Source organism: Centrocercus urophasianus, unplaced genomic scaffold (assembly GCF_019232065.1).
Source record: "Centrocercus urophasianus isolate 14NV4802_14NV808 unplaced genomic scaffold, USGS_Curo_1.0 seq_899, whole genome shotgun sequence".
NCBI classification, from domain to species: domain Eukaryota; kingdom Metazoa; phylum Chordata; class Aves; order Galliformes; family Phasianidae; genus Centrocercus; species Centrocercus urophasianus.
Window position 1 is genome coordinate 1 of NW_024885531.1, and position 26723 is coordinate 26723.

Genomic DNA, 26723 nt, shown 5'->3' on the forward strand with positions numbered 1-26723 from the left:
GAGAGGAGAGGAGAGGAGAGGAGAGGAGAGGAGAGGAGAGGAGAGGAGGCTTCAGTTGGAAGACATCTACAATATAATCTAGTGCAACTGTCAGACTACTTTGGGACTGACCCAGTGTTTAACATACCATTAAAAGCATTATCCAAATGCCTTTTAAGCAGTCTTAAACAAAGACAGGCCTGAGGCATCAACCACCTCTCTGGGAAGCCTGTTCTTGTATCTAACTACTGCCTTGGTAAAGAATCATAGAATATCCCTAGAATATCTAGATCCTTCACCATATTTTTAGCACTCCTTTGGACACTCTCTAGTAGTTTTACGTCCATTGTTATTATGTCCATTATTATTACTTCCGTATTCATTGTGGCAGCCAAACAAACCTGCATGCAATGCTCAAGATGAAGCCACACAGCACAGAGCAGAGCAGGACAACTCCTCCTCTTGCCTAGTGGCAGCGCTGGGCCTGGGGGACCCCAGGGTGCAGTTGGTCCTTCGGGCTGCCAGAGCGCACTGCTGGCTAACCTTCACCTTTCCATCAAGCAGAACCCCCAAATCCCTTTCTGCAGGTCTGCTCCCCAAACTCCCATCCCCATCTGTATGGAGAACCAGGGTACCCTTATGCCAGGTGAAGAATCCATCACTTGCTTTTGTTAACCACCATAAATCACCGTACAGTTGGTGATTGCCAGCACTCTCATTTGTTTAGATCTCTCTGCAAAGCTTCTGTACAATTGAGGGAGTCAACAGTTCCTCCAATTTAGTGTTGTCTGCAAACTCAGAATAATTTCAAGGCCTATATCCAAGTAATCGATGAAAATATTGAAGAGTGTTGTCTCTAAAATGGAGCCCTCCAGGACCCCACTAATGACTAACTGCCAACTTGATGTAGCTCCATTTACTAAAACACTTTGAGCCTGACTCATTGGCAATAGCCACTGCACTATGTTTTTGTCTAGCTGAATGCTGGACATATTGTCCATAAGGATACTGTGAGAAACAGTACTGAACACTGCTGAAAACCAACATGATTACATCACCTGGCTTCACTTAGTCAAATAGATGGGTAACCTTGTCATAAAAAGAAATTAAGGAGATTTGCTAAGCATGACTTTCCACTCACTAACTTGTGTTGGCTGCAACCATTGACTATGTTTTTCAGGTGTACTTCAATTTCACAATAACATCAGACAGCTTTTTGAGTACCCTGGCATGAAATTCTTCCTAATATCCAGTCTGAACCTCCCCTGGTGCAGCTTTGAGGCATTCCCACGTGTCCTGTCCGTATGTACCATGGTGAAAGCATGAACACGTCTCTCTCCATTTCCCTTCTTTGGGAAAGCATAGAATGCAATGAAGTCATTCCTCAGGCTCCTTTTCTGCAAGTTGAAAAGTAATGGAATTTCTCATACTGCCCTCCTGGCCAGTAACAGAAATCTCCCCAAGTTCTGAGTGGGAATTCATCAACAACAAGTGCAAAGATTTCAGAATGGGGTATTCTAACAATTTAACTTGAGAGAAAGCCAGAATAAGGTGCAGTACCTCTTGGTTTGAGCTCCAAACCTAAATAAACACAATTATAAGGAGGACAGAAAAAAATGTGTTTGGACGGGAGCTGCCTTTCCGAATTTTAAGAAGCACTAAATACACCAGGTGAGGCAGCCCATTCATTGCGCAATGCACACACTGAGCAGCATCCTGGCAGACTGTCTCACCTCAGTGGTGCTCAGCAAGGGAAAACTCAGCTCTGTCATATAAATTGCAGAGGATTATGTCTTCTCTAATTTTTCTGAGATTTATGTTTAAATTCTAAAGAAGCAGGTGTTTTTAGTGCTGTATGGAAAACGCTAGCCCATTCTTTACAATTTTTTTTTTATTTGCCACATTATTTTGCCTGCCTCTTCAAACTGCTGCAAATTTGGTTTGCTGCTGTCAGAGAATTAAAGTATGTCAGTGCGCACTTTGGCTGCGTTGAACAGATGTAGAGACTAATAACTCTTTTCTCATCTCAGATTCTTTTTCCAATTTAATTAAGAGATTTATAGGGGTGTATTTAAGTATTATGATAGTAAATATTTCATATTTTCTCTCACAAATAAAGTAATTTCTAAAGAATTCAAGGGCATAATGGTTCCTGCTTCTCAAATAAGAGGAAGAAGGTTTTTAATTACTTCTGCAGAATGCACTAGAATATGCTTCATGGTATACTTCTTGAAACTTGAGGCAGCCAAAGTTTGCAAGGTCATCTGTTCTGTGTTTCCTGTAAGTTTAGAACCCAAGGCAGTCATAATGAATGGACTTATTTAAAATTAAAAGGAAGAGGAATTATTAAGTAATAACAAGAATTAGGTAGGAGGATTTATTAAGTAATGATCTTGGTAAATTAAAAAATAAGATTATTACTATTATTTTCAAAAAGGAAACGAATGCATTTTTCCTGTTCAAACTTGTTTATTTATGTATTTTTTAATTTATTACTCAAATTTTCTAAGACTTGCCATCTGAAGAAGGCAATGTATTTTTTACTTCCTTTTGAAAATAATCCCTCCAAGTTGCCCATGTGACCAAAAAATCAGTAAATTTTCTTTATTCTCTGGAAGGCAGATCCCTCTGAAATGCACCCCTGGGAGTTTCAGTGGGTGACTGAAGGCAGCAAGGTAGCACAAATAATTTTAAGGCCTAAAAAATTTTAGAAGCATTAATTTATTTCCTTGAGAAATCAGTGAGCATTAAATATGATGCATCTTTTCAAGATAAGCTTTTCTAGAGATTATAAAGAGTTTAAATGCAGTGCTTAACCCCCACAGCCTCCTCCAAACTGCAGTGCACAGGTGCCAGCAGGAGAAGCACTGTGAGTAGGGTACAAGACACAGAGGTGCCCTCTGGCTTAGTCTCCTTTTCAATATCTTTTGCTCCCTGGCCACATTTATGGGGGGAAGAAAAATAAGGACCAAGATGCTCCAGAAAAAAATTAGTTCTGTTACTAATCTCTCAAAGGCTCAATACTGTATTGTTTGCATGGCTTTATTACTTTAAGTCTGCATGCTGGGCACAACAGATCCGATAGGATATTTAGTTTAAAAGAGCCAGTTCATGGGACATCTGTACTTGAAATCTGTAGAGGGAGGTACAATTCTCTTGTGTCTTATTTTTTTCCAGTAAGTGAGAAAGACTCTCTTTTCAATCCAATTATTTGTGATCTTGTCCTTTAAAAGCATTTTCAAGCCTGATCATTGAAAGTATTAGAGGATGATGGCATGGTCCCCTAAACAACAGCAGAACGGTTCTGCTGTGAGCTGTTTGAGTGAAACAAGCATTTCTCCAAAAACCTGCTCCCTCCACTAAAGATTTGCAGTACACAGACCATCTTAGCCTAGGGTGAGTTTCAGTGAGATAACTAGAAACCTAAGTATTAGGTGACTGATGGTGTACGTTGTCCTCCTAAAGCCTTTTATCTGAGGTATCAGAACAAAATCTAGTGACATGTTTCTAATCTACCTAGTTCATTTTTCCTCCAATTCCTTATATACTTTCCTCCAAATACTCATGTTTCTCAGAAGAGGAAGAATAAAGGGTTCAAATCTTGAGGTACGACACTTCCACAGCAATTCTCTGGCTGATATGCTTATTAGTGTGCTAAGCTCCAGTACAGTGGCCATATACTGATTGCTTTTAGTTAGGAGGAACCATCATGAATTGTTTCTGAGAGCATCCTGACCCCAGCCACAGGCTGCCTCCTTGACGAGTCTGTTTATATACCTCAGCAAAGCTATACCAAACCGTCCCACCTTGGAAAACACTGAGATACTTTTACTTTTGAGGAACAGGTCATAAAGAACAATTGTGAAAACCGCGACTGATGGGCTTGAAACTGCACGCTATGGACAGGGCAATGTTTAATCTCTTTTATAACTGAAGGTATTTTTTTCAGTGCTTCTCTAGTGAAATGCTGCTGAGAACGCTGCTGGTAGGGTAAGGTCAGGTTGGGCATAAGAGAGAAAAGCAGGAAGGAAAGAAGGAATGAGAATTATAATGAGTTATTGTAGGTGAGACCAGAAGAAAGCCCTGAGCTCAATTGAACGAAATGAATTTTACTTCTTTTTCTATGTAAGTAAAAGTTCCTCTATAAGTTGGACATACAGTATTATGCATACACGTACATTCATGTATGCCTGCATAAACATCAACACAACCCTTCTCACCTCCTCACTCTTAGGTAACTTTCATTTTTTTCACTTTTCACTTGCTCTCTTCCTCTTCATTTCCTTTCTTCATTAAGTCTACACACAGGCTGTAAGCTTTTCAGAAAGGTTACTGGTTGCTACTTGTTTTCCAAAAGAACCAAACATATATTCATGACAGAAAATCAATTTGTCATTAGCCATTCAGTAGTAGCGTGCACTCATGCATAGGGAAGCTGCTGGAAGCTAATTCTTTTAAACAATGTGATGGAAGTGATTGTCAATAGTTTTTACAAGGCAAGCAGTGAGGAGCAAAGATTTCTGAACGATATTCCATGTAAACAGGAAACAAGAAATTAAAGTGGAGGTGGAAGTAGGGAACAAAAAGACTACTGAACCTGACATCATGAGCAAGAAGGGGTTAACAGGAAATAAATACAAGGGTTTGCAGGTAAACATGGGATGCTAACGCAGTAGATCTTACTCTGTTTAATGCTTTATCTTGCTTATTGATACTTATATTTTATTCCAAATTTTTATATTAAAGTGATGTCAGCCTTGTTCCTTCCTCTTTTGGTCAGGCGGGATGTATGTCCTGTACATAAAACACTGATGCTGCCACATGCAGCCTTGAGACCTCCATTTACAACGTTCTGCTCAACATATCTGCTGTCAGTGTTTTTTTAAAAGATACTCTGAATTTTGAAATGAAATATGTTGCTAACAATAGGAGCCAGTGAAAACAAGAACAGAGGAATGAGCTGAGCTTTAAAAGAAACATTTTATTTGGTAAAAAATAAAAGTAATAAATTATTTCAAGACATTTTTGGTTTGTATATGTACATACACAGTAAATCCGTAACATAGTTGCTATGTAACCTGGGAACTCCGTCTGAAAAAAAGGATTTACAAATCAAGTATCAATTTTAAATGAGAACAGCACAATCAATTGCTGTCAGTATTGGAACCAACTTGTTAGTATTAAAACCAACTTTATGGAATTCCTTTTCTTTCCCCTCAGAAATTACTCAGAAAAACCTATTTCGAGTTTTATGTCTTTGTAGCACTCCTCATGGTTGTTTTGCATCCTGTGGATCAGTGTTACTCAGCTTTTTTTTTTTTTTTTAATTCAATGACTGCAATGTTGAAATACAGCTTTCAGTTTCAAACTGTAAAAATTGCATTATGAATGTGCACTTTTATGAATCTTCTGATTTGACTTGCTTCCTTTGCTCTATGTGGAAATATATAGTAAAGACTTTTTGTTTGGCTTTGTTGTGCTTTTAATAATCTGAACTCAGTTCCATGTCACTTTTTGAAATCTTTTGGATCACCAGGAGTCCATAGAACCTGCTCTTGGAAAAGTGATCCAGACCCTGTAACCAAGAACAATATTCTCATACTGGCACAAGTGAGATTTTGAAGAAACATGGCAGTCATGATATGAAAATGGAGTATCAACATGGGTAAAATTAGATATGGCCCAAAGAAAACAATTAAATCATTAAAAAACAATTAAATCACATATATTCGGCAGTTTCCCAAAATGTGTCAGCTAGGATTGCACTGAGATTTTTACACCAATATTTAGCAAAACACATGTAGTCATGGCTGGTGTTGTGTTTTATCCCAGGAGGATTTAAACTATCATAGAATAATAGAATCTTTTGAGTTGGAAAGGAATGTTAAAGGTCATCTAGTCCAACTCAAGCTCAAAGAGTACTGTCTTTAGGTAGGTTTAGGTTACACATAAGGAAAAAAAATTTTACAGTGAGAGTGGTGAGATATTGGAACAAGTTGCCTAATGATGTGGTTGATGCCCCGACCCTGGAGACTTTCAAGGTGAGGCTGGATAAGGCCCTGGGCAACCTGATCTAGCTGTGGTGTCCCTGCTCATTGCAGAGGAGTTGGACTAGATGCACCTCAGAGGTTCCTACCAACTCTAAGGATTCTGTGATTCTGTGAACTCCCCTGCAATGAACAGGGACATCCACAGCTAAATCAGGCTGCTCAGGGCCTGGTCCTAGCCTGGTACTAACCTCCTATTTTAAAGTTAAGTGGGTGTTTAATGCTTCGCTGGATATGTTTTTCCAGGTATTATTCAATGTCTTGAGAAACTGAGGACAACTAGTCTGCATTTTGAGCAGGCTGATTGCTAAATGAGGCAAGAACAGACAATGTACAACAAACAAGTAAGAGTCCTGCGTTTGAATGCTGAAATAAATGAGTTGCATTCATTTCTCAAACACAATGAAATATTGCTATTGGTGCTAAGTCTTTATAATAATGATACTTGGACTGTCATCAGTTCTCTACTTCATAGAGACAAGAAGTAGGTTTTTCTCAGCTATATTTATGTACATAATCAACAGTATCAAAATAAACATGAACGATGAGCCTCTTATCAGAAATGCTTATTTTCTCCACAGAAATCTTTCGTGCTTGTCCATGAAATTTTTAGTTAGCCTAACACATGTGATGGGAGAAAGGTGCATAGTCTTCACAGAATCCATCAGTTTCTTCTGGAGAGATGTTCAGAGATCTTCCAGAAAAAGATATTTTCAAGATTTTCCAAACTTGATTTGGAAGTATAGGACCCAAAATCCTGATTTTCAAAAACAGGACTTATTTTGCTTTAGCGTTGCAATATATGAAAATACTGACCTGGAGGAGATTGCTAGAAGGCAGAAGTGAGTTAAGCAAAACTTAACAACTCAACGTCATTAAAGCAGAAATCCAAACCACTATCTTTGCCTAAGAGCAATGTAGCTCTATTCTGCACTGTCAAAAGCATGTGGTTTCTTCCATCCCGTTTCTCAAAGCTGTTGCCAGAACATGCAACATTCCTTTGGCACCATATTCAAATGTAAAACAAAGGAGACCTAACTGAAACTCTTCGTCAAGGGTTGGAAACAAAAATGTCATAGTCTACAGAAAGGCACAGAGACATCTGTAAGCACCTGTATGAAATGAAATGGCAAGATGGCATGTGAGCAGCGCAGACTTTTCTCATCACTGGGGTGCTGATGGAGAATGTATTCATGCAACTTAACACAAAGCTAGAGAAACAGATTTTATTTACCAATGAACTACTGCAGATTTATGTTGTTCTAATTCTACAGCTTAAATCAAAATAAAGTTTTTTAAAAAACAACAGCAGACCACAAATATTGTACTGTGCAGTACAATATTGATCTGGGGAACAAGTTCTTACTGATTTCTGTTCATCACACTGTTGTACATTCACTTGTGGTTGTACAGTTTATGTCAGGAAAGAGCAAGGAAAAAAGTGCGACAAATGAAGAAAAGATATTTCTTGTACAGCATAGTGGAGCCATTTTAAATTTTATTTTTACACTATCTTGGCACAGATCTTGGGATTATTTTTCTTATGACTTCTTCTATAAACCACAACATTCCCTTTTATTTTTCAGAAAGCCAAAAAAAATAGATCAAACACAGTTGTTTTTTTTTTTTTTTCTGAATGATATTGCTCTTGTATCTATCAATAATAAATTATTTCAAGACATTTTTGGTTTGTATATGTACATACACAGTATATCCATAACTCAGTTGCTGTGTAATCTGGGAATTCCATCTGAAAAAAAGGATTTACAAATCAAGTATCAATTTTAAATGAGAACAGCACAATCAATTGCTGTCAGTAATGAAACCAACCTGACAAGCTTATGATAAGCTTTCTTTCTGTCAAGGCTTCTAACAAAAAATATTATCCTTGTGAATTAGACAGCAGGAAATTCAATTTGTCTTAATTTTTATTTACACAAAGTTCATATTCATTAGCACGAATAGAGTGCTGTGCAAGCTCATTAGTAAAATAACCAACGTTTTGCAATCTGAGAGGCAGTAAAAACTGTTTACTACAAGGCTGAAGAAATGAAGCAATTAATTCACTGGGTGTTACGATCATATGCTGAGGTGGTTTATTTACAACACGAATTGAACGTGTGCTGTATGAGGGGTCTGTATTTCCTGTATGAGCTGCCCACGGAGCTCCTGAGGGCCACATTCAGTATTGTGTAACTCTGATCATCTGGATCTAACAGAGTTTTATCTAATGTGAAAATGACACATCATTTTTTTGTGTGTTTCACAACTCCCAAGCCATTTGGCCACATGACCATCATGCGTGGCAATACCTATTACTTCAGAGCCTTACAAAACTGGGAGTACACTGGGTGTGTGCAGGGTGTAACAAACCTGCAATGTGTAAAGCACATTCAGGACACATTGAACAAAGTGCATCTCCTTTGGAAGAGCAGAAAGATCAAGACAAGCTTGGGGAAAAGGAAGTTTAAATATATAAGCTCTATTCCTCCTTCCAAAAAGACACAGATTTTGCTGATGCAAAGAGCTTATGTATTTTCTTCCACACTTATCTATTTTGTGGAACAGGTGGGATCCTCCACAGACAGGAGGCAAATCAGACACAAACAGCTGAGCACTGCTTCCCCACCTATAACACACAATTCCAGTGGGAACAACAAGGCAGCTGGTCCTTGCATCACTTGCCTTGGAGCTCTACCAAGGGCTCCCTCATCTCTAAAGCTGCAGGCAGGGCATCAAGCTGCTGCTCCCACAGTGCCAGGGCTGCATGCTTTCCAAGCAGCATTTTGTCACACCTCTAAAATAGTGGCATCACTACATTATGTGTCTGATCCAACTTTCACTGAAGCCAGTGGTGATCATTTTCATTCAGTTCAGTTAATCTTGGATCAGGCCTCAATGCATAGTCTCTGAGGAGATACATGGAAATGAAAAAGAAAATTTTACTGTGATTATTTTTTTTGCATTATTAAGCATATGAGCAGGCTCTTCACTGAAGACACTTAATCTGCTGTGTATAAATACAAAATGGAATTATATATAGGTGACTTGGTAAATTAAAATACTTGCTTTCTCAGGACTCTCTTATAAACAATCCACTCTGGAAAATACAGAAAAAGACTCCTAAGTGTATCAAAATATGTTTCCCACATTCTACTACAAAATGCAAAGAATTGCCACTTCAAAACTACTTGGGGAATTATGTTGTGCCTATGTTGAAAATATGCACATAATACTAAGGAGGTACATCTTGCCTCGGGATCTGGGCCTGAAATTGCTGCTTCTGACAGGACGCTATGAATGCTCATTTGGGAAAGATATGTACTAGGGCATTTTAGCATGGAGTGATCAAGTGGCCGGTGTCCATTCAGAAATTCATAGTCTTTTCCATCCCAAGTAAATCATAGGTAAAGGGGTGACTGAAACTTTCAGCAGAGGATTGAGACACAAGGCCCTTAAAAATAAATACCATCCCCACAGTGAAACAGTAATTATTATAATGCATCAACCTAGTAAGTTTGCCTGAGAAACAGTTTGATGAAATTCAAATGAAATTCTTAGTGATGAGATTTCCATGTAAAATCTCCTCTCAGCATCACAGGTAGCACAGACAAATGAACTCAATTGAGCTGGGGCATGAAATGCCTTTTTAATGTTTTTAAAGGACAAACCACAACCTCCGCAATGGGATTCCGGCATGGAATGCTGTAGGACCTTTCAGATCTAAAAGCGAAACGGTCTCCCAAAACATGCTCCTGAAACATGAAAACCCTGTATAAGGTACATAAGCTTTCAGCAATGAAGTTACCCAAATTTCTGTTGCTGAAAATTTACAATATTGCCTAAATCCCCAAAAATGCTGAGTTGCCCAGTGCCTGCTGCAGGTATATTTTTTTCCTAAAAAAGTATTTTTCATGATCCCACTAGAACTTAGTTCTCAGTTGCTGTTCTCAAAACATGCCTAAGACATATACTGAGAAGAGGCAGGTGTGCTAGCAAGGCAAGGATGTGAATATGCCTTTCCAAAATGCTGACTGCCATAATCAGAGAAATGTCCACTTTATTGTCTTCAGCCCTCTTAATATGTAATTATGTAAAGTGTGGTGGAAGAGCTTTACAGAATTCAAATGAAACAAGATTGTCCCAGAGCATCTTGCAGCTAAATGGTTGCAGGCGCTCTCCTAAAAGAAAGACCGCCACCAAGGAGGGCCATGAGCCAGGTGGATGCTTTGACTATGAGCCGCAGGTAAGAAGCAGATGCCATGTCCCTGTGTTTTTCTGTATGCACTGATCTGCTATAGGCATTTAATATCAAGAAAGTTCTTATGACTGAGAGACTGAGAGTCTGAATGAACACACAGATACATCCCCTGAGATTGCAACTAGGTGCCTGAATACGTTCACTAATGTTAAACAGTTGTTGCTATCACCCTTCATTGATACTTTAGGAGAGGCGTCATATTGCTTGATGTGGTAGCTTTCATCAGTCTCATTTTTAGATATCTAATTGTTCCTGGCCTTCTGACAATCTTCCTGACATAAAGCAACAGGGCATGGAATATTCAAGTATTGCAGTGTCGAGTTTACAACCTCCTTCACATGCCTGGTCTAAGCACTTGCAACCTTACTATCAAAAAAATAGGTTATTAAAGGCAGAGTTGTACATAATCTGGCAACACTTTACACAGACTGTTGCATATGAAACTCTAAGACTTACCTGAGAAATGGAAATCCACTTTTTTTTCATGGAAACAACAGAAAAATCTAACAAAAAAATTATTTTTAGAATACATTACAGAATACTGGCATGTTATACAAAAGTACTTAATTCACTGAAATTTAAACCAGTTGTAAGTTCTTTTGAAGGCACCCTGTTTATAAACTGTTGGGGGTCTTTTTTTGTTACTTTCTTTTTTTCAACATTCATCCTACATTCACATTACTTTAGCCATGTAAACAAGTCTGTAAAAGCTTGGATTAAGGTCACTTTAAGATGTGTGCCAAATAGTTCAGAAAACATCATATTAAACGGAAAATTCAATGAAGATCCATCTGCTGCCTAAACAGCTCAATACGATGCTAGGGGGTAAATTATTACCAAGATGAAATCTATAAGAGGGTTTAAAAATGAGTTTAAGGATAAGTAACGTGCAATGCATTAACATCTGTGTTTATCATTTGAAAATGTACATAAATGCTGAAAAGATGCAAGCCACTATTCCTAGTGCTATCCTATTTTTAAAGGGAATATCTTTGGAAATGGTATTATTTGAAGTTTAAAAACACTCTCCATATTTCTTTTCCCCCACAGGCAATCTTACAAGATGCTAACACACACTTTCTTCACAAAGAAAACGTATAAAAGTAATCTTACAATATAAACACTATAAACAACTCCCTTGAGATGTTTTCTGGACACAGAATTTCAGTAATGATTGAAGTATAATAATCCTAGGGTAATTATGTAAAAATATGTACATTCATTCAATTGTCCTCGATTCTGAAGAAACCTAAATAAGTTCTACAAAACTAGAAAACTACAAAAAAGTTCATCGGCCTTGTCCAGTTAGGAATGTACAGCTTTGCTATTCTTGCCGTATATCAACAACAGTAGCAGAAGTTTTACTTGTTTTTGTGTAGAAAGTTCCCAAATTTCTGCATGAATCCTCTCAGTTTATTTTCATTAGGCTGAAATGGATGATAAGCAGTTGAGTTGTAGCTGACCAGGTGATTACTTCTGCCATAGTTATTCCCTAAGGTCTTGCTTTTCATATCTGAGAGATGTGAACTGCTATTTAGTGTATTTCCTGCAAGTTGACTAGCATTTTCCATCTTATAGAATGGCTCAAAGCGACTATAAACACGTCTTTCACTTGAACGAGATCTGAGATCCTCTTGATGTTTTGAGCTTGCCAGTTGCGGTGTCACTGAAGTTGCTCTTTGTAGAGCACAAACAGGGGCACTCTCAGGAGCAGCATTTGTGGTAATTTCCTTTACATCTTGATACTGAATCTGTTCCGTATTAAATCTTGGGGTAGATGCATCTCCTGCAGTTTCTATGAACTTAGTTTCAAGAGGACACAAGACAGGACACTTTTTATTGCTTTCATCAGATGGAGGTTTTTGAGGCTTTGGAGACTTTGGAGACTTTGGAGACTTTGGAGACTTTGATGGGCTTGAAGTGACATCTTCTTTACTTCTGTTCAAGCTACCTTGTGAATTTGATGTGTTTCTCTTTCTCCTTGGGGAAGAATCTGTCTTATTTTCAGATACCTTTGGTTTTTGATTCTCTTCTTCAGAAACCAAAGTGTCAGAACTACTACACATTCTGTAAAAGGCAGGACTTTTGTTTTTTGACAAGATTTCTTTCTTGTCTGGTGTGAGATTAAGAAGTGACCGCAATTTTTGGGATCCTTTCTTTAGAAAATTTGGGGAACTCTTATTTTCCTTCTTTGATGTACAATCCTTACCAGACTCCTCTTTGATAGCTTCAGCAAGAACAGCCATAGAGATTGCCTTGGTAGCAGTTGGGCTCTTCAGCTCTCCTTTAAGATCCTTTTCCTCCTGTGGTAAATGGTTGGCCATACTATGCAAACTTTTAGAGCTCTTTAGTGTATCTTCTGGAATTTTTGGACTAACTGGCTGCTTAAGCCTATGCCTAGTCAGTGTGCTGTAAACATAACTGGATGTGTGTTTATCAGCATGAGGGTCCAATATAGACTTTGAATTAAACATGGGAAAGCTTCTCCTTTTAAGGATATTGTCATTTTGAAGATTTTTCATGTTTTCTGCATGCTTGTCTGCACAGAGTGTTGTGTATATATAGGCAGATGGGTCCCCTACTGCATTCGAATTTACAGTAGGCTTTCTGCTTTCTGCCATTTGAATTTTGTGGTTTTTGGGTGCTTCTGATTTAGGTGAGGCATTTGTGCTAAGCTCTTCTGAAGTATTATCTGTTCCATTTTCCAAACTTGGTGCATGATTAGATGTCCCTTTAGGTGTTTCACTTCCTTCTGACCCAATTATAGTTGAATTTGAAGAACTTGCACAGCTGCTTACCTCCTGTTGTTCAGGTAAAGTTGGCTGGAACACTAATGACGATCGTAAGCGAGAGTGGGAGTACAGAGCATGAGCTTTAATATTTTCAGTTGTGTCATAGCCATCGTATCTGTCACCCAAGATTGATCCATTAGACTCTATTGGATAATCAGAATGGTCATTTAAATATGACTTAATTCGCCAGTTACGTAGGAATGATTTTGTTGTGTGTTCGAGTGTTGGCATCCTTTGCTGCAGATGGCGGATTTGATTATCTGTCCCATTAAAAGACCTCCGTACAATTGAATTTCTTTCTGCAAGATTTACCTTTGGTCGTGAAAATTGATCAGCAAAACTTTGTTGGGGTGTATTGTAATTATTTGCATATCCTCCTCGTAATGAAGATACAATACTAAGGCTATCAGATGGCATTTTCCAAGTATTTGATGGATTATTGGCTCTATTAATAGCTCTGTTAAGCAGTAGGTAAGGTGTCCTTTCCGGCTTCTCCCCAGCATAACTATGTCTCTTCCAGTGCTCATTTTTTTCACTAGGTTGATACTGCTGGATTGGATTTTGCATATTAAAACCTGGATGAAATGGTTGTTTATTAAAAGTTTGATTTCTCAAGCCAAATTTATCTATTTCATTTACTGCAAATCGTCCACGAGTTTTCAAATAAACAGGATCTAACTTGTGAATCTTGTCTTGTCTACCAAAAAGGTTTCTTTGGCTAGAAACTGAAGCTAAGGAAGACACTGAGTGTTGGCATGTGTCATTATCCCAGAGCGTCCTGCGGCTGTTTACCCGCACTAATTCAGGGGCAAATGAACTAGGAACAGAAGAACGGGCATATAGTGTCCTGAACTCTTCATCAAAGGATTCAACCAGCTGTCCTGTTATAACTTGAACCATACTGAGGTTGGTTTTTTCAAAAGACCACATAAAGCTGAAAGAAGAAGAAATGACCATTAGGAACAGTTCTTTTGAACTAATATAAAACACTGGTCCTTGAAAAAAGAAAAATCAAGTAAACATAGATTTAGTAAATAAATAAATTGGGAGTAGGATTCATACAATTTGCTACTAGAAGATCTAATCTAACACGACTTGAACTCAGTGGAAGACTTCCACTGATTTCGGTGGGAGCAGAAATAGCTACTTAAAAACCCTTACAAACAGCAAATATTGCAAAAAGTATTCTCAAGTACAGAACACTGGAACACAAATATCTAATTGTGCCGAATTACCTCTACAAAGACTAAGCCAGAATTGACCAGATCCACTCCTGAGTCAGAGAACAGTAGGGTATGGCTATGTGTTAAAAAAACTGCATTTGAAATAATACATGAAATGATTTCCACATGTCTGAATATACTTTATTCTAAACATCTTCTCAAAAAGATGCACCTCAAAATTGTCAAAAAGATTCATGTTCTAGCATGCACATGGGATTGAATATTAACTTTTCTATTAATTGCAATGTACAATATCCTGATGAAGTTTTCTTTCTTTCAATTGTGCATAGAAAAGTTGAACCATGTTTAAATATAACTATCTATGCTACTTTGTAGCTACAATATGAAATAAAATACATTAACAACTACACCAAGGATATTTCAATAAGCCTAAAAACATGGTGTTGAAAGCATATAATTTGTAGACTACAACAAATAAAAAAAAATCTGTCCTATGATCGTAATTTAATGCCAAAAATAAGTGAGAAAAAAAAAAGTTAAATGAAAGCAATAAACTCGTTTTATTTGCATCTCCTGCTTGTGAGGAAAATGGTTTGTTGCATTCACGTAAATAGCTTGCTGGTTTAGTTTTATTTGCTAGTTTTGAATTTTTTGGGGAATAGTGTGATGAGCTTAAACAAAATTATGATACATAATTTCTCTTTTTTTTTTCTTTTTTCAAAGAAATACTTATTGATAACAATATATTTTGCAATATTTGTAAAAAAAATTAAACTGAGTTCAGAGAGCAAGAATTCAGAAAACATCATTCTTTCCTGCTGTAAATCACTGAATTATTTTTCAAAGAAAGCTTAATTTTAACAGAAATTGGTGATTCCCACCTCTGTCTTAAAGTCATGTTATTTTTCAAAAAGAAATGAGAAAACCGATCACATTCTTACAGACTCTAACAATGTGTGTAGATGTCAAAGCAGGCAGACTCTCTCTGGACTCCCTTATACTGACTCATTTATGAACTGCTGATTTATCTCAGTACCATTTACACATATCAATCTAAATTAGATGCTGCTTGAGTCTCAGAGGAAATAAAGAGACAGATTTTCAAAAGCTTACAGTAGTGGAAATATACAAAAATCAGTAGCTATGTATCTGGCACCCGGGCGCTATTCTGGCAGAAATTAATTCAGTAAGCCAAAAGACAGAAGTGAACCATGAAGATAAGAAAAATAATCTGTGAGATAAAAACTGTTACTGCTTCAACTTTTTTCCAATTCTGCAAAGCTGTAAGTTCTTCTGTCTTCTGACTTGCAAGAATATATTAGAATTCAAACAGAAAGTAGAATAATAAAACTTATCCAAATATAAAGAGAGACTATGCCAACTTATCTTGTACAATTCTGAATTTGACCACGATATCACACAGAGTGCATAGAGTAGATCTATAATTTTAACTTTAGAAGATTACTACAAGGAAAAAGTATCGAAAAGAGCTTACGAAATTTTTTGAAAGCCTTTTCTGGGGTGAATACTAAGCAAGAATAACTCAACATAGAATAAATCAGGATTTTTCTCTTTTTTCATCAAATCTTCAGAAAAAAACAAATGATATATCCATTTAAGCTTCCAATAAGCTGTCTCTATGACAACTTGTCAAATTACAGTAAAGATAATCAAATTTGCCCCTGGAGATTCTTTGAAGAATTTTTAGAAACGGAAAAAAATATTTACTTTGCAGTAAGTGAAGTACTGAGATGACAGGTAATCTACGAGCACCTCAGTGACAAATCTTACCTGTAAGAACCATATATAACTTTCTTACAATCAACCAGCAGAAATTTTTGTTCCATTTTTCCATGGAATTTTGCTCCTGTTTTAGAATAGTAATCTTGTCCTTTTACTGTCCGTACTCTCATGTTCTGAAAAACAAAATTGAAATACTTTAATTGATTGACTATATTTGACATTTAGCATCCAGGACTTTGAAAATCAGAGGTACAGTAGAAGTTACATTACCGCATACCACTAAGCTCCAAAGGACAGTAAACTTTGATCAAACCTGTCCCTTGGAGAGGCAAAATGGCAAGTCATCCCTTTGTCTTAATGAATGAAGAGATTTCCCAGGCCATGGAAAAATGAATTTCCCCGTTTTCCGTAGAATTCACTCTCAGAAATGAGGTTCTGGCACAAGAAGTCTTTGACAAGAGAAAGAGGTTTTGTATTGAAAATGTATCTTTTCAGCATCTGATTTCCAAACATCTCAGGTAGTCAGAAATATCACTTAAAGCATCAGTATCACTTATTTCAATTGAACAAGAGTGTTCTGTCTATAAGTACAGACATCCCACTTTGTGATGAGCTATTGAATGATACCACCTGAATCCACAATCCCTTGAAGCTGTATCACTAATAATTTTTCTCAACTGAATTTTCAGCATGGAAGCGATTGCATTTCTAAACCCAGAGATGCTATCAGAGCATGAATAGGTAGAACAAACTTCAAAGCAGTTTGAGTTCCAAACCTTATCCATAAACTTTATGTTTTAGTCATGCAAACTCAGTAAATTCTCCTGGAGAATTCTTCTGTGAAGGAAAATGGAAATATGGTCACCTTTTCTCCCACACTGTGAACAAAGCTTCCTCAGCAAGCTCCTAGAAATAAAACTATTCTAAACAATATCTTTAGGAGTGTACTAATAATAATTTCAGAAAGTTTTTACATGGATATAGTAAAATACCAACCAACCAAATGATAACAAGAACAACAACAAACCCAACAAACCTGCACATTTGTCAGAAATGTTTATTAAGAGGTGTTTATATATAAGAAAAATGAAATTTAGATTTAATGTAAGCTGATCTGTAGCATCTACCTCATTTGGCTGTTGGATATGAAGTACTTCAAAAGACAAAATACAGATTAGAATATATCTGTGAATGTCCACAATATTTATTGTGGTTTCTATCCTTGCAGTATGTGCTTTAGCAATATTAATGTGTGGTGATTTACAAGTATTCCTGTAGGACCGAAATCCATAATTTAATATTGACAGTAAAAAAGCAATCTATATGATAGTTACATATACTACATATACAGAAATAGTGGATTATAATAGAATTTCTGAAGACAAATGAATAGCTTGTTTCTTGTGACTACTGGTTAACTGTAAAGGTTAAATTCTGCTCCAAATTCTGATGTTACAAGTAGAGGCTGAAAATCACAGCAGAAGTGTGTTCTGAATAGATTTAATCAGGAAACTGATTAAATCTATTCATGAAGCAAAATGGATCAGACCATGAACTATGTAAATTCAGGCTATAGCAGCTTTACAATATCTACAATAATCTAATGAACTTTCTCTAAACAGAAAAAATTAGGAAAAAATACAGACAAAATGACAAACATTTTGAAATAACATGCTTGCTGAATCCCTCTATATTTTCTTGTTTCTATCTTAAAATTTTTACTTAAAAATAGAAAATTAAAAAAAAATGAAGAGTTACACATAAAAACTGATGAGTTGGTAAGCTGCAGTTTGACTTTATGGTTCTTTAAATATCTTTAGTTGAGTTTTTATTTAGCTTTCTTTTTTCAGGGTATTTGAACAAAAAATACATTTAAAAATGTATTTTTGCCTTACAAATTTGCTGGAAATATAAACTTTATTTTAATTTGTCACATCAAATTGATTAAATAAAAGATTATCTAGCAGTGCTGTAAAACCTAATAGTTACTTGGACTCAGTGAAAATACATGTGGATGCCCAGATTATTTTGAGTTAAAAAATGATCAACAATAATAATAATAAGAACCCAGTATGCAGTATGGTTAACATTATTTGTCTCTTTGCATCTCTAACTGCTAATTACCTTTGATTATCTAGCATTGTGCCCTTTGTGTTATCACAACATTGATTTTAACTTGGTATCTAAAAAAGAAAGTCAATTTTCCTGTTTTGCCAGCACTGTTTTTTGCTGAATTTTGAACAAGCCAATTCCAGTGAAGAAAATTATTCTTTCCCCATCAGCTACTTTAGCAGCAAATAGAAGTAATTAAATAATAATTGTAAAAAAAACCTTTTATTTTGTAAGTTAAGTAGTGCAATAAATAGTAATTACTTTAAAAAGAAGAAAATAATGGAATTTGCCCCATTTTGAAGATTATCAGGATTGTAAACCTTTATTTAATATACATCAAAATGTGATTAGTTACAAAATCTGCATTAACTTCAATAGTTAAGTATTTAAATTAATTTGATATATCATTTGTGTCAAAATAACAGAAAATACTGATATAATGACATGCTAGTGGAATCTATCAAATCTTTTTGAGATAAGACCCAAACAGTATTGGGCAGAATATCACTGGAGAATCTGGAATGCTGTAGGCACAAGCAAAGCTAATTGGCTTGCAAGCTACCATACTGTATAAAAAACCCACTGCCTTAAGTAATCATAAGTTAAAATCTCAAGTAGGCTCTCAATCCTCCAAAAAATTATTATAATTTACATTTCACTGATGGCTTTTTTTTTTAAACATCTTAGTGACTGTTTTCTCATCCGGTTTTCCTTTTCTTCAATACTACTGCTTCTGCAGCATTTGTATCCCACTCCCTTAATCCTGCCAACTTTTCTGTGTCTCAGGATGTCACCCAGAAAAAGATGGGAACATAGCACTACAAAGGCATGTGCCAGAGATCATGCTCACTGTTCTCATGTAACACTTCCTCTTCCTCCACAGCTCATCTGGCATCCTTCAAGCCTTCTAATTAGCTGCCAAGGATGCATCCTTTGAATAACCTCCAAAAATAAAGAAAATATTTGAGAACATAAAGGAACGCTGAACTCTACTTAAGAGCACTAGCAGTAAATACAAATATACATAACTGAATTGCTAGCCCTACTTTGTATGAAATGCTGGATTTCTCCTTCCTACTTGGTTTCACTGTCATATTATAGCACTCCCATGCTAACTGAACTCAAAAAGGTGTGCCAATGACCACTGCAGAGATGCTGTATCATTGTGGGTAAAGCAGTAATTTATTTATGAATCTTGACAGAAAATCCTGGGCAACTGGAAACAAACAAATCCATACATGAAGAGGGAATCAGGCTAGCCTGGCAGGAGACACTGAAGTTTGTAAGATCAGTCAAATGGTAAGTCTGCCTGGTCCTGGGAACCACTTTTGTCAGTGACTGCTAGTGTATGCATGTGGAAGAACAACTTAATCAAGAACTTGATATTTTAGGAGGTTTATGAAGCCAAAACCAGGATCTTCTCCCCCCTCCAAGAATGGGTTGTAGTGTTGTTTGTGTTTATGATATTTAAAACATTCAATGTTTGGGTCTCTATGCTGCAGTTTAAGGATGGCTATCAGGGTTATTCAAATAAATGACACCCAGATGATGAAGAAAAAACAAGCTTTAGCCTTCTCTTTATGCATAACTACTTTCCTAGGGAGAGCCACATAACCATGACTTAAAATTCAGAAGCATAGTTTCAAATCATATATAATTACTCAGTAAAAATCGTCCCATGCGATAAATAAGTACAATGAATATGCTGGTCTCAAACATTTTATTACATCATTTTTTATTTGTAGAGTCTGTTTTTATCAGTATTCAATTATTTATCCTGTACTTGCTGTCAAGAATAAGCATGAAGAAGGGAATAGATGTCTACCTAATAGTTAGCCTAGCAGCTTTAAAGAAGAAAATAGTCCTATTTCCCATATTTTTCATCATTACTTATGTTATTTATTATCCTGTGCCTCTGTTCTTACTAAGAGATAGCACCTGCTGTACAAATGCTAAGCAGCTCTCCAGCTAGGTTTTGCTATAACTTTCAAGCTGATTCAGTGACCACTGAAGTCAAATTCTCAATGACTTCATTGAAGTCTAGTCCTTAGGACAGAATTTTGCTCACTGATACAAAGCTGAGCTATATCTGACCACATCTGACTTAGACTTGAAGTAATAGAAAACTTCTGATGATTCTGATAAAACTCATAAGAAATAACGGACTGCAGTCAGCTTTCACAAACAGTTTCTCCCCTGCACTTAAGCACTTGGGAGTAGATCTCACAAAAGAAAAAAAACAATTCATAACTGCTTCTACTTTCTCATTTCCCCAGTTCATTAAAAATATTGAGAGGAGTATCACAGTATAAACAGTTCCTGTCAAATTGCTTGCAATATTCTCCTTTAGTAAAATGATTCTTCATTATTTCCAGAGAAGTAAAAATAGGTTTCTGTTCAATATAGAGCCTCTGCCATATACCACAACTCATATTCAGTTTGGATATTATGAAAAATTTCTTCTCAGAAAGAGTGGTGAGGCACTGGAACAGGCTGCCCAGGGGGGTGGTGAAGTCAGTGTCATTGGAGGTGACATAAGAAATGTGTAGATGTGGCACTGAGGGCCATGGTTAGTAGCCATGGTACTGATGGGTTGATGGTTGGACTAGATGATCTCAGAAGACTTTTCCAACTTTAGTGATTCAATGATTTCATGATTTCCTATCAGATAAAAAAACCGAACTCTGATATTCAGCTGAAGAGCTTGGTTGATTTCTTGGGCAATAATCAACATTTTCTACATTCTACAGTGTTTTCATCCAAAACCAAGTTACTTCCTTAAGCATTCTGGTGATATTGAGGATTGTTCTCCCTGATGCGTTTCACAGTGCAAATCTATTTCCTAGTTTGCTGCAGCACTTGTCAGCAGCAGAAATGAACAACAACCTCCAGGAAACCAAAAAAACAATTAGGTTTTGAAAAATCACCTGAAAAAAGTCAGGCTCTTGTATGGGCTTTTCAATATTCTATGCAAAGGAAATGCTGACTGAACAAGTCAGTCTGGTGACAAAGTTAATCAAAACAAGTTTACACAGAGAAGAGAAAGAAAGAGAAATACATCAGCTAATGGGGAAAAAAATTAAGGCAGTCAGGAAACAGAGAAATTAAATTGAAAGCGAGGAAAGAGAAATAGGAGAGTACAGAAAGACACTATCTATTTGAGATGAGCCACTGAAGAAGATAAGGTAAATATTAAGTAGAAATCAATCCAAAAGAAGAAATGTTGTACAAGAGACTGGAAAAGCTCCTAGTAAATTCCTGGTTTTATGTTCTTCTGTACAGAATTCACGTAACAATCACATAATATATAGTCTTTTTTTTTTTTTAGTTATAGCTTTCAAAAAAGACAGTAATATGTCCTGATATGCATTCACATCACAGATGAGGAAAACTGTCTGCATAGACATTTAATGTAGATTTACGAATGAATCCCTTTTTATGTACAAAAGACTGAATTGTAAATCTGAATTCAAAAACATATCCTCTGTTATTTTATTTTTTACTGATTGAAAGGAAGAGAAAAATAACCTGTGAGGGCTTTGATTAAGCCAGAAAAGCTTAAGAGATGCCCCACTTCAGGAGTGCATGGGATGAAGAACATCTGCCATACTCCTGCAAGACAGAACCACATCACACCAGAGAATAAAAAGAACAGTGTTCTTGCTGTATCCTGAGGAAAATAAATATATTTTTACATCTCAGTCCTCTTATTGCTTTCAGTCTATAGAAGAGGAAGTTCAAAAGCAAAAAAAGTTAAATATAGTTTGTTTTTGTGAACATTGAGGCAATAGAAAAAAAGAGAAAGGGAGAAAACCTTTCCAAAGAATTTACTGCTCTTTCATAATCACCAGCAGTTTCCCTTAATCTTCAAGGAGGGAAATAATTGCTGCTTTCATTCTTTCATTCTTCTGGAAACTTTCATTCTTGTGGCAACAGTCACTGGGAGTAGCACCTGGCTGAGGAGCTTGAATCACAGAATCACAGAAACCCCAAGGTTGGAAAAGACCTACAAGATCATCCAGTCCAACCATCCACCTATCACCAGTAGTTCACACTAAACCATATCCCTCAAAAAAAAATCCAAACGTTCCTTGAACACCGCCAGGGTCGGTGACTCCACCACCTTCTTGGGCAGCCCATTCCAGTGCCTGACCACTCTCAAAAAAGTAGTATTTCCTAACGTCCAGCCTAAATCTCCCCTGGTGCAGGTAGTTATAGAGAGCAAAGAAGAGCTTTACTACAAGTTAAACCGGAAACCCAGGAAACAACAGGATTACTGGATTAATGTTTAGCTCTTTGGCATATGTTTTCATTTTCTGATAAATCTTGAAGCATTCTAAGTAAACTTTCAGTGTAAATGTGTTCGTACCATCATTACACAACAGAAGCATATAAAACATAATCCCACTAAAGAGGCCAAATCCAAACCTCTATGACCTACTAATCCAAACCAAATCCACACCTTTCCAACTCACTAATCCATACCAAATCCATTCTAACATATGCACGAGTTCTTTCAATCACAGTCTATGTAATGTCTATAAAACCACAGTATATCACAGTATATAAATGTCTATAAAACCATTTTAGAAAGAAAACTAACTCATCCCCTAAAAATTAGGCTTTAGAAACAGCTATAGAAATATACTGCACAGAATAAATGTGAAAATGCATACTATGGTATTTTTTAGAGATAGAACTTCAATTGCATGCTCCTAATTTCATTTATACTGGGAGAATAAAAGTCACACAATTAAAAAAAAAAAAAAGTTAGAAATCTCTATGCTATAGTTAGCCCAAATCATTGGGAAATGGTAGTACCTCAAGTTGCAGCATGTGTAACTATTGGTATATATTGACTTTATGGAGGCAATCGCTACTAGTGTCTACAGATAAGCAACATTTCTGACTTTTTCTTTCTAAAAATTGCCATAGTTTTGTGTATTAAGCCAGCAGAGGGCAATCTCACACACAAGGAACAAGTACAGGAAATGGTGTGGTAATACCTCTGTGTGTCTAAGTCAACACTCCAGAGCAAAAATTGGTATACAAGTTCAGACAAGGAAATGTCTAGATCTTTGCAGAGCAGCTCTGGCACTGTCCTTGCGTCGTTTTCAGAGCTATCTACAAAAGAGTAAATCTAGAAGTATTTATGAAGCACATGTCAGTTCAGTGCAGCATATGGTTTGTATTCTACTTCCTGTTAAGTTGTAGGGTGGTGCAAGCAATGATTGAGAAATGTAAACATTAATCCTCTCCTGATTATCTTTCTTACAGGAGAAAACTATGTAACTAATTTATAAAAGTAAGCCTTCTCGTATTGCATACTCTCTAAGACATGCTGTTAACAGACATTATTGTAAATATTTTCAAGAAATATTACTAAAATAGAATCCCAGGCTTTTAAAAGCATTTTGAAATACAATCACACTTAAAAAAATAAAGACAAAAAATGAAGTAAACGAAGTATATCATTTATTTTTCCTAATTATTTGCATAAGCTTTATGACTTTATTTGCAGGTTATTTAACATAAAGCAAAAAGGTTTTCCAAACCTGGAGTATTCCTAAATATATAACAACAGGAAAATGTTATATAAACAATATGTGAAAAATTATATAATTCTATCAAGTGCATGACACATGAAAAGTATAGAAGTTTTTTCTAAAGAGAACAACATTAATAGAGAAGGTTCTGTTGAAAGTTTACCTATTTCTACTTCATAGTTAATTTGAAACAGCAGCATTTGATAATCACTTTTAAAATAATTTTAACTTTTCAGTGGGTTGCAAAGGAAAGTCCAAGCAGGAACAGGAACACAGTAAGTCTTACCCTGAGCCTTTGGACTTGGCAGCCTTGTTTCTCCGTCATTTTCAGAAAGTGACCAAAGTTTGACTCATCAAGCAGGAGGTACACTGCAATCCCTCTAGTAGATGCCTCTACAATTTCTCTGAAGATATCCACATCTGTAAACATATCCATAACTATGGCAATGACCTGAGTAAGAAATAAAAAAAAAGACACAAATTATTGTTTTATACACATATAAAACTTTTCACTGAGATTTGCAGTGTACAACTAACACTAATACAATTCATGTACCAGCTCTGATATTTTCCATGTGTTACCACTTAACCTTAAAGCCTTCTCAAGACCACTGAATTTTCTCTTTGAAAAGTCAGGCAATTGCTTGTATGACATTCACAACAAGCAGAAGACTCTGGCAAACAGATGAGCTTAGAGATGGGTGAAGGGAAAGTCAGTGGAAGGGGGAGGGGGGGTGAGAAGCAGAGCAATAGTAATACAATGACAAAAAATGGAATCATCACAATATAAGTGCATAAGAGAAAGTTCAGATAACACCATTTTTGTACAAGATAGTTGTTCAACCTAATCTAAGTTCTGTTCTCCTTTTTCATTATTTTCTCTAAAATAACAGCTTGAGAGTTTGAAGGAGTCAATAAGCACATGATGAAGATCTGGAGTAGTTGATGAGGACTTCAGGATCCATACTGAGTCAGTGCACATGAAGGGAAGAAATTTATTCAGATGGTGAGACCTTGGTTCAAGAAGGCTAGAGAGTGCTGCACACCAGCTACTGATGTCCTTCAATCTACGGGAATAATGCAGGTATTTCTGATTTGGAAAAGCAGTGTGCTGCTAGTAGTATTTTGGAGATGACAGACAACTGACTTACTGTTAGAGAATTGAAGCATTAGAGGAAATAACATTGGGAGAACAGCTATCTGTGTAATTTTCAAAAATAATATTCTTATCCATTAAAGTCCTCATAAAAAGGACCAGCAAGACTTTACAGGTACAAATTCAAATCAAATGAAGTCTATCAGGGGCATAAGAGCAAGCTTGATAGTGACCTTGCTTTACTAATTTCACTTGTCTTTAAACTTTCTGTATATAAACATTAGCAGTGCATTTGTTAAGTTACAACTGCACTTTCCGAAATAGAAGCATTTATCTTATACACAAAATTTGCTAAAGGATGTTGCACACACCCAAATAAAAGCTATGTCATCTGAATTACCTTTTCAAATCCTACCTGTGTAGAACTAGACGGCTCACTTATGCCAAATACACGGTTAGAACAAAAGAAATAGTAATAAGAGTTGACCAATAAAAGAAAAATAACTATGTCATTAAGAAAGGTAAAAGACAGCTCAACAATACCATTAATCTAGTAAGCACAACAGTACCATTAATCTAGTAAGCACAGATGTTGTAAGATTCAATTGTTGGAGGAGAAAGAGCGCCAAATTTGAGTCATACCAACATACGTTCATAAGTTAAAATAAGCAATTTACAAAGATGAGGTAGACTGTGTATAGATTTTCTACAATTCGGTCATAACTCCACATATTTTGATGCAGAAAGAGTCGATCTCAAGAAATGTCAGAATATCAGAATATTCTGTCTTCCAAGAATACTAAAGAATACTAAATTTCCTTTAATTTTCTGATTATACTATTTTTCCTTTAATTTTCCATAATTCCTTGGGTACATTCCCCAGTACATCTGCTACTTAACAGCAGAAGTGCACATGGAGCTTGGGGAAAGTGAAAGCCAGTACAGTATTCATACTCCCAAGTTCTGATTAAGGAGATCATGACTAGGCAGTTACTCCAAGATATGTATGTATGTTTACTTTAAGGTCTAACATCACATACAGGGTGAGTTATTTCCTGAATCACTTTTGAAGAAAAGATTTTACTTCTGTTCAACATCTGTTCCTGAAATTGCTGATCTCCACCCTGATACTTACAAGAGGAAGCTAAATGACAGTGAAATCCAGCAAGGAACGGCAAAAATGATAGAATTCAAAATGCAGTGATTACATCAAAAAATTGGCTATACCACAAATTCTGTTTCTTCTGGGCATAAGTTTAATGTCCTTTGTCAAGAAAATTCTCCAAGGCAGAACACTTGAGTGTCTTACAGTACACTTCCAGCCATTCTTATAAACTGCCATTTTCTTTCGAAAGCACGTTTGTTTCCTAAAAGGCAGGGGTTTCTGCGAAAGCAAGCATCAATGTTTTTAAAAGGAAATGCAGAAAGGCCATCCAACCATGCAGGGCATACTGAATAGGGGCAGTAGTTTTCAGATGAAAGCTGAAAGCACCAGGATTCTGGGAGAACTTGCCAAACATAAGAAACTCATTGTCACCCTGATCAAAAGTGGCGCTTGGGAATAATTAAACATTTCACACTTTCAGGGCAGAGAGAATACTTGGCAGAGCAGAAACACTGATATCATGCACAGCAAAAGTAGACTATTGCCACTTGATTTGCAATTAGATACAAAAAAAAGCCAAAACATCTCAATAGCAAACTAAAAGTATAGCCAGAGCAGAAAACAATTTTTATACTCTATTTCTTCTCTCCAGATTAAGTTTAATTATCTTAGGTTGTTACTACTGATCTTTTCTGCTTATCTTCCAACATTTTTTCAAAGTGGAAATGCTTTTCTAGGTTAAATTTTGGTTTCAATGGCATCCTTGCAGATGAAGAAAATCTACTAAGGACAGTAAGTACAAAATTACCTCTAACACAGATGATAGTTTTATCAACTAAAATAAAGGCACCAGCAGAG

General features: G+C 36.3%; 1 protein-coding gene across 1 annotated transcript; it reads right to left on the minus strand.

The window, feature by feature from the left end:
- Window positions 1-6511: 6511 nt before the first annotated feature.
- Window positions 6512-24152, minus strand: LOC122171264 (protein FAM83B-like). Its single transcript, XM_042838688.1, has 3 exons — window positions 23951-24152; window positions 16055-16179; window positions 6512-14013 (listed from the first exon to the last, which is right to left on the minus strand). The coding sequence occupies exons 1-3, from the start codon at window positions 24098-24100 to the stop codon at window positions 11649-11651; spliced, it is 2640 nt and encodes an 879-aa protein (XP_042694622.1). The 5' UTR covers window positions 24101-24152; the 3' UTR covers window positions 6512-11648.
- Between the last annotated feature and the right edge of the window lie 2571 nt (window positions 24153-26723).